The sequence below is a fragment of the Convolutriloba macropyga genome, chromosome 10 (assembly GCF_964194025.1).
Source record: "Convolutriloba macropyga chromosome 10, txConMacr16.3, whole genome shotgun sequence".
Lineage (NCBI taxonomy): Eukaryota > Metazoa > Xenacoelomorpha > Acoela > Convolutidae > Convolutriloba > Convolutriloba macropyga.
This window is the reverse complement of record NC_134477.1, coordinates 1534291-1543769: the sequence shown is the minus strand read 5'-3', so window position 1 is coordinate 1543769 and position 9479 is coordinate 1534291. Positions and strand designations below refer to the sequence as shown.

Genomic DNA, 9479 nt, shown 5'->3' with positions numbered 1-9479 from the left:
AATACACGCAAAGAAAAGAGTTAACGCATCTCGCTCTTATTTCTAATAAGTGGAATGTGTTGCTGTATAATATAGCAACCCTACTGCATTTTTAAAGATGACAATCCCGGCTCGGGGAAAAAACAGAAAAATTTGTAAGATAAGCGGTAAAAATTTGTTTTTTACCTCAAATTTCGTACATAATTTTGCGGTGAAATGCGGTGAAATTATGTACTTTCACCGCTGGAGTGACCACAAAAAGTCACCGTATTTCACCTCTTACTACAATTTCAGTGCTACCAGGCGATAATGTTTTTTTCACCGGATTCACCGCCTGATTTATGTAATTTCACCGCATTCACCGCTTATCCTTCATAATTTTGCGTTGAATGGCGGTGACGCCTCGACCCGGGGTTAGACCTGTTCCAATTAGTGATACATGCTAGCATTCATAACAGTATTTATGAGCATCAGTGATGTATGTGATTTGTATATAATAAGATTGAGTTGTGTGTAGGTGTTGGTGAGAGTGTACAGACACTTTAAGTTTGTGAGGGATGCCCCAATTGGGGATGCTGTTCTCACTCTCTCCAAGACAGACCTCCAACTGGGATTCTCCTCCATACCCATCCTGTCCCACAACCCAAACCTGGATGACCCTCTGGGTGAAATGAGTGTCACTCTCAGATACAATGCCAACACTCAGAAACTAGGTAAGAACAACTTCTCCTTTTGCCTATATCGATACCTTAGTCGAATGAGTTACAGTAAAAAATATCGATCAATATAGGTGAGGGAAAACTAACATAGGACAATTTTGATCAACTTTGTAACATATAGGTAAGAAGACCGGTCTTGAGAATTAAAATTTGTTAGTTGGTTTTTCATCCAAAAGAACGTGCCTTTTTTACAGAAAGCTTCTAATGAACTTTTAGAAACTTGGCTGCTCGATTATGCAAAAAATGTCCAATCGAAAGGATTAAAACTTGTAGACCAGAAAGTATTAGATTTAAGAAGAGAGTCACAGTCAAAATTGAAGGACGATGTAACTTTGACAACACACTGTTCTTCAAGAGAAAATGTCTTCAAAGGCACTTTTATCAATTGGTACCTTTTGTCCATCAGCTAAGGACCAAATTGGGTACTGTCCAAAAACTATATGATCGAATTCACAGCTCTTATATATGTTCTTAAGTCTCATCAGGTACATTATGATATGTTTCTAATCACGACAGATTTCAACTCAAAATACGGAAACAATCATGAAGAATTTTTGGGTTTTTTCATAGTTTCCATCTCGGCTAGGTCGTAACCCGGAAAATCTGCTTACAGAGAATTTCAATACTAAATCGGAATATTCTAAGAGTACGCAGTTCTTAGCAACAGGTAAACAAATTTATAACCGTGCGGTAGTATAAATATAATTATAATTTCAACAAAACAATACCAAATCATTGACGCACGCATTTGAAACCACAATCAAATTATTTTAAAAATTACCTTATCAAAATTTCTGAGAATTATTTTCTTGCTGAAAAGAAAACTAGCTTTTAATCAAGTCACTATGAAGAGTATTTTTTTCATTGAGAGGCCACAAGAATCATTCAATGATTTTTGAATTCTTTTTTCATTTCTTGCTAACAAAGAAGAAACACCTCCTTGTTTTCCAGGACATCAGCTTTGATTCTGTTGTTTTTTCCGCGTCCGAAAGATTTGTTGCCTTGGGAAGCAAATATACCTAATCCATTACAGAGCAACTTAATGTTAAAAAACAAAGTATATGAAAGTTTTAATATGAAGGAGAAAAATCCCTTGAAAGTTTCGTTTTCCTCAGTGAGGTCTCGGAATTTCCCCTCTTAGAGCATTTCAGCGTTGAGCCAGTACATTTCAATAGAAAAACCTGATTTCAATTCTGCAACTCTGCATATCGCGAGTACTTTAAGTTTATTTATGCGCAACTTATCATCATTTTGCTAATTCCGATGAGGTCGTTTCGCTTTCCCTGGCTTAATTTTTATTGCAATGTCGGAATAACTCTCAATCACCAAAAATAATTCGGAGCAAAATGTAATAAATTTATAGCTTAAAATGGTAATTTCTATGGTAGTATCCTCCCGGAGGTTGGTTGCAGAGTAAATCAGCGCTGAATCAGTTTAGAATCATTCTTTTTTTTAGAATGCCAATACTCTGTTCATGTCACAATTTGCAATTGATAGTCTGATTTCTAAGTAAAATTTACTTCATAAAAAATAGTATGTTCAGCTTAACTCTCGCCAACTGTGTTTGCCTTGAATGCAATTCGAACTTTTGCGCGCGTACTTGTAACATTTAAATTGCGTAGCAAGCCGTAACCACTAAGCTAAATGAGCCTTGTGTTGCATGCCTACAAACCAGAATAAGTAGTATGTATACAACTATAGTAATTACCAAATATAAGCTACAAAATTATGACGTTATTCTGCTCAGATTTCATTGTCGGGTATGAAAAATTTTCAGACTGTACAGGATAAATTTATCATGGGCGAAATCTATGACCTCAATATAATCATAATGAAGAAAACTGCACATAAAGAAACCCAAAATATTCTGGAGAAACAATGTTTCAGAACTGAATTAAGTTTTTACTCTTGAAATGTGCTGGTTCAGCGCTGAAATGCTCTGACACTTAATTCCGGGATACAAGCTCTTTATACTCAAGCTAGCTTGTAGTTAATGGCCACAAATCCCCCTTAGATCAATCGTTACTACTTACAAAACAAATTAACTGGTACAAGTAGTCACGCGAAAATCTGGTTTGCATATAAAGCAAATCTTGTAGAAGGTAGTTAGACCGGATATACTATTTTTGATATAATTAATTTTTTCTCGAAAATAAAGACTAGCTAGTGAGAATTGAGGACATGGACAGAGCACAGGCCATCCATCCCGGAATTACGTAACACCTTTAGACTGATTAAGCGCTGATTTGCTATAACACTAAATTCCTGAGTGATACTGATAAGAAGTATCATGTTGATTGATACAAAGCTGAAAAAACTTTAATAGTTTTCTTTTCCTCGCGATTCAGAGACGCAGTTGATCTGATGTCTAATACTAATCAGATTGTCCTGTCGTCGTTTGATTATAACTTTAACCAGTGCTTTTCATTTCTCTGATATCATTTTGATAAATTGTGTGCTATGGAGGGCTATGGTATGAAGCAATAACATAATTTGAAGTTTGAAGACCCTAGGAAGCGAGTCATATTTTTTAATTCAACTTTTTCTTGGTCGCACAGAAATTCTGTGACGCGAAATAATTTGTCCACTGACCAAGGAATTGATATAGGAAAATTACTTAATAAAGTGAGGAGCGGTAAGAAACGTGAAATTTAGTAGTTTAGCAGTCCTTGATATCTTTAAAGTCATAAATCGCCCAGAAGACGAATTATGCAAGCCCCCTGAAAAGTATTCCTACAAGTAAAATAGGAAAACTTTATGCTATTGAATGTTTTGTGTTTCAGGAGTGACTATAATAGAGTGTAAGGGACTGAAGCCAGGGTTTGGCACTTCGACAGACCCATATGTGAAACTGACTCTGAGGATAGGGAACAAGATAGTGAGGAAGGACAAGTCACAGGAGATTAAGAGAACCAGGAATCCGTACTTCAATGAGGTCTTCTCCTACAAGATCCCTCCTAACAAAATGGGACTAGTCGATCTACTCATACAGGCAAGTCATTCTAAATATATCTAAAACATTTTGAGGCACTAACCGGGTTGAAGTTTATTTGATTTCTTATAAGGATCAAGTTTTTTCATGATAAATTTTTTGGCTGTTAATTTTATATCGATCATAAAAAATACTAGTCTTTAGTACACTATGAAATTGATAAGACTCAAGCAGCTAAGGAAAATGAAGTCGTTGGCTGTGTTGTTTTAACAAATATTTAACAATATTAACAATACACGTGTAAAGTTTTGTCAAAACACATAAGCTTCAATTTGTTTTCGAATTGGTCGACTTAATCTCACCAACTCTTACCCCTTTTTAACGTTGTGGATATAATTGTGCAGTTGTTTTTGGTGTTATATGGGATAAAAACTTTTTTAAGAGTTTCAAATTGCTAAACTTTTTAAGATCTTGTAGACCAGTTTTACATGAAATTTTATGAAACTAGTTGTCAACAGATCGCTTAACTTTTACGCTAAAATTTGTTCAAAGTAAAACCACGAGCAACTATGTCAATTTTCCCTCAGATGTTTCCAAATTCAGGCAGATTTTCTGGCACAATTAAATACATTATCCAGTCTTGAGCCTCCCGCCAAAATAGGCTATGTTCTACTTCCTGCTCTCACAAAAAACTGGCAAAAATTGCGGCTTTTTCCTGAAAATTTGAATCGTGATAACTTTTCCACAAATTAAGTGTGCAACTAGCTCCATGAGGTTTCTTTATTCAGTCAATACGGCAAAATAAAAGTCTAAACTCTCAATCATATCGAGGATTTTCATGAATTGAGGACTTTTTTCAATCAATTTTTTTTCTCAAAATTTGTGAGGGTACTAGAAGTGAATGAGAATAAATGACAGTGGTTATTGTGTATTTGTCTTTTAGGTTAAGGACAGGGATTTCTTCGGGAGTAGTCACGAGATAGGAAGTGTTCGATTTGGAATGGAGCCAGATAGTGAGAAGGCGGACAGACAGTGGGAAAAGATGATTGAGAATCTAAGGAAGCCACAGACTGAGTGGCACTTCCTGATGCCATCAAATAAACAATAAACAACAACAACAACAACATACAACATAGAACATACAACAATCTACAACACAAATGAATATCAGACAAAAAATGCAACAATAAGTAAACAACAACACCAGAGGAACCGGACAACAACGGACAAAAATTTGACAAACAAATCCACAGGTACAATTTAAAAACGGGGAAACTACTACATACAATGCGGAAACTTAACACGAAGAACCAAGGAACAAACATCTACAATGCAAAGGCAGAAGATGATAAAAGAGAACCTGAACAATGTGAACAAACGAGGATTAACATTGGCGAAAATACACTTCATTGTGAAACAGAGAGTGAAACGGTCCATTTAAAACAACAGAACGAACGACAAGATGCAAAGTTTGACCCTCCTGTGTATTGCAAAAAAGCTTTAGAAAATATATTCCGGGTTATTCATGGAAAAAAGGATCAATTTTCAAACACTTTTCTCATTTCTACGCATTTATACACGTCTTATGTACATATGTATATTTATCGATATCTCTTTTCTTGAAAAATCATAGGTAATGCAAATTTGAAATTCTCTTAAATCCAAATTTTTGTTACAATAAAGAATGCATTACGTCATTTTTTAGGCGTTTGCTGAAGAAGCATCAATTAGAATGTTAATTGGTTGAGAAAAAATATACCTGGACTGAACGTCAAGTCTTAATCAGCACTGAAAAAGTCTTATTGCGAGTGTCAGATCAGTACTGTATCAGTGCTCTGATCAAGTCACTTTTTAGACTTGGCACATCTTGAATCAAGAACTATATTTTGGCAAGTCATTGATCAAATCCTTGTCCAGACATGACAATTCTTAAGCACGTGTCGGCTAAGACTTGACATGCCCTGACCAAGATTTGACAAGTCTTGGGCCACCATTTGTAAGGACTTGTCATCAGTACTCTCCAAAGTAAAAAACGAAACAAAATAAAACGTGAGCAGGCCCACAAAGCTCACTTGACGGACCTGGCAAATTGCCATTCTTGTCGGTCCATTGAAAAAAATGGTTTCCCAAAGAATGTGTGGGATATTTTAAGTTGGTAGATGTTCATATCAAAAATAGGTTAGTCAGATTAACAAATACATCCTAATTAATCTGAAAAATTTTGAGTAATTCTGAAATGCATTAAATATTAATATCGTCTTCTCAAAACTTTTTTGCTTTGTAACATCTCAATTTTAAAGATTTGCCAAATTGTGGACAAAATTTGGATCAAAATTTGCCATGTTTTGGACAGGACTCCACTACAGAGTTGCGAAGTTTTGGCTAGTACTTGATTTAGACTGGACATGTCTTGAGCAAGCCTTAACAAGTCATCACAAGTCTTAACACTTCAATTAGACTTGATCAGTGCTGATTCGCCAATTCAAGACATTTATTTCACCGGTTATGTACTGATCAAGACTTGAAATTCTTTCTGGGCGGAGTTTAAATTTTCTCAATAGCCATTTTATCATCAAAGCTAGTTTGCAGTTTGTCTTCTGAATAAGCAATTAGCATTGAAATAGCCTTTGTTGCAACTGTTTACAAATTAATCTTACTATCATTTAGACCTAACTGACACGCTCCTATGAGCACTAGTAGATAACAGTGACCTTTTGTTTGTAAGTTATTAAAAAAAATTGTGTGTCGCATCTTAATTAGATTAAGCTGTCAACTGCACAGGCTACGATTGAAACGTTTTTTATTTTCATATCTTCAAACAAGCTACAAAGTCAACTCAACTTGAGGTCACACTGTTGAAGAAGTCTTGAGACAAATTGTACTTTAAATGAAATAGTGCAGATAAAACCTGCCAAAATGACAATATTTGGCAATTTAATAATCTTAAACTAATGTTCTGCGTTGATGGGCAAAATTGTGTTAAAAATCAAATTTTAGCTGTTGCCTATGATTTCTTTCATAATTTTTTTTCAGAAAAATCAGTTCGTTTCCTCAGCTTCAATTCTCAATCGTATTACCTCTCAGTCCCACGTGCCAGTCGATAAACCAGTCTTTATCCTTTATACCAGGATATAACACCAGTTTGCATTTTTTTGGTTGTCCTAAGTGATATGTGATCTACTGGGTGGTAATGTTATTGATGGAAAAAGCCATAAATGACTTTTTGCATAGGAAAAAATAGGAAAAGCTAGAGAAAGATAGAATTTTTCTTAAGCGATGACTTAAACTGAAAAGTAGAAGCTGAAAAACTTACTTCTGTAACGCCATATTCAACCAAAAAACGTTTAATTGAGAAACCGGATTCCGAAGTGATTAGAACATGTCGGAAACTTTGAAGTCAATAGACTGTGCTAATTATCAACTGCTTCAGTGTAAGAATTCCACTCACAGCATTCCTTGCTTCTCTTGCATACTTTTACACGAATTCTAAATTATATGATGCGACCTCAAAGCACCCAGAATATTTTGCTATATCAAAGAAAACTTTTCCTTGTCAATTCATTCCTTTTAAATTTTCCTACCTATGAAATTTCAAGCTCAGGAAACAATTAAAGCATCAAGTTTAATAATAGTACCTTTTGCTGATTCTATTATAGTTGCCAATAATCTGTTGGCCTATTCTTTAATATTGAAACTTTTGACTGAAACTCTAATCTTGTGTCAAGCCTTCTAAAACATATCCTGTTTCGTCAAGTTTAACAAAAAAGTTTTAACGGAAATTGAGATAACAGATAAATATTTTTTGCCATTGAAAACAGGTTGAATTTTTCCTTCCGCAAAATTGTACGTCATATGAGAAGAAAGTCAGCCCTTCGATTTTCTAGCTACTTTTAAATTGATAGCTGTATCCATTTCTTTTGCGTTTGACCACTTGAATTCAACCTACTTTCATTGTTAAATAATATATGCGCTCTTAATATCTACATGTTTATTTCTACGTTCAAGCTTTTTCGTGCTGCTAACACTAAAACGGATTGTCAAAAATGGTATACTTTTGGCACAAGTCTCTGAAAATTTGCAAAAAATTTCGATTGAGATTTTTGACTATAACAAAACTTTTGTTCAACACTGCTAATAGTGCTAATTAAAATGAAATGTCTTTACAAAAACTGTGCTTGAAAATTGCCCATCTCCAATAAAAAATCTTTATCAAAAACTTATTGGTGAGGTTAGAGGGGCACGCAGAATACGCAGCTGTTTTGAATATCAAGTTAGTTTTGTTTGATTATGGGTGGCAAATATGCGTAATAAATAAGCTTATAAAAATAGTGTAAGTTACCCGCCAAAGCTTGATCTGGATGTGTGAAACAACCTCGAAGTTAGCGCATGTGCTTTCTCAATTTTACTTTTCGGATTCATGCTGAAACCCTTCCTTTCGAGCTAGGTTTCACCAAGAAGATACGTACGAAAATGTGAGTGTTTTCTTATTCCAAGCGATTTTGTCAAAATATCTGTGTTTTCTGTAGTCAAATTTGACAGTTCAAGTTTCTGGTTTTCTACCAGTTCTCGTACAAAGTGCAGTTTTATGGCAAAGTGTTTTGTTTTTCCATGATGCATTGAATGCTTGCTTAATGCAATACAAGCCTGATTATCGACAAAAACTTTCAGAGACAGTTTACAGAAAATGCGTAAGTCCTCTAGGATTCCACTTAGGTGGATGGCTACTTTACTCGCCTCAACAACAGAGTTAAACTCTGCTTCAGCAGTTGATATTGCTACAGTCTTTCGGGCCTTAAAACCCCCCACTTATTGCTCCAGACGACTCACCTAACTTAAAACAAGAACCTGAAGTACTACTGTTATCTATGTTCCCTGCCCAATCAGCATCAGAAAAATTCAGCAAATCGGAATCTGAGTCTTACGGAAAGTTAAAGTTTGATCCATTGTTCCTCTTAAGTATCTAAGAACACGCTTGGCTGCTTTCCAATGTACTTCTCCGGGATTTTCAACAAACGAACTTAGAGCATTAGAAGCAAAACTACTCGACAAAGCGGGTCTACTCGACAAAGCTAAATAGTTAAGACAACCCATCAAACTTCGGAAATTAGTTTTGCTCATTCTCAGTTGCTCCTCTTTCCCCTCCTGAGGACAATCATTTTTTGAAAGCTTACAATTTTCTTCCAATGCTTTGCCAATTGGCCTACAATCATTCATTTTGCAAATTTCTAGAATTTTTTCTATGTAATTCTCTTGGCTAATTTTCATTTCCGATGAAGTCCTCTCAATTTTCATTTCTAAAAATATTGTCAAATCTGAACAATCACTAATATTAAATTTTCGGAAAATTCAGCGTGAAATCAATCACAAAAATTTTCAGAAATGCCACAAACTATTAAGTCATCTACCTACAAGCAAAGAAAACCATTTTTTTTTCATCCTGCTTTTTTATAAACAAGCAATCATCATGAAAGGAGTAAACAAAACTTAGTGTGATCGAGAAAGCCTTTAAAGTCAAAAACCAGTTTCTTCCAGATTGTTTTAAACCATACAAGCTTTTTTTCAATTTACAAACAAATGGTTTTCAATTTTCATCCAAAGAATTAAAACCTTCAGGTTGTTTAATGACTACATCCTCTTCAATTGGAGCAGTTAAATAGGCAGTTTTTATATCCATTTGTTCTAACTGATAATCGTTAGAAATAGCCAGACACATCAAAACTCAAATGGTTGAAAGTCTAGTTGTAGGTGAGTTTGTTTCATAAAAATCTTTTCTGAAAACTTAGCTAAAACTTTTTGCAACAAAACGAGATTTATAGCGACATATATCACCTTCAGGACCGAATTTCAAA

The 9479-nt window shown here is 34.8% G+C and overlaps 1 protein-coding gene across 1 annotated transcript in view; it reads left to right on the top strand.

Moving 5' to 3' along the window:
• Nucleotides 1-5290, top strand: part of LOC142348519 (synaptotagmin-5-like) — a 10172-nt gene extending 4882 nt beyond the window's left edge. Inside the window, exons 2-4 of the mRNA XM_075399893.1 lie at nt 497-692; nt 3482-3690; nt 4574-5290. Coding sequence (XP_075256008.1) covers nt 497-692; nt 3482-3690; nt 4574-4738 — 570 coding nt within the window. The 3' untranslated portion in view covers nt 4739-5290. The remainder of the gene's footprint in view (nt 1-496; nt 693-3481; nt 3691-4573) is intronic.
• Nucleotides 5291-9479: the final 4189 nt, after the last annotated feature.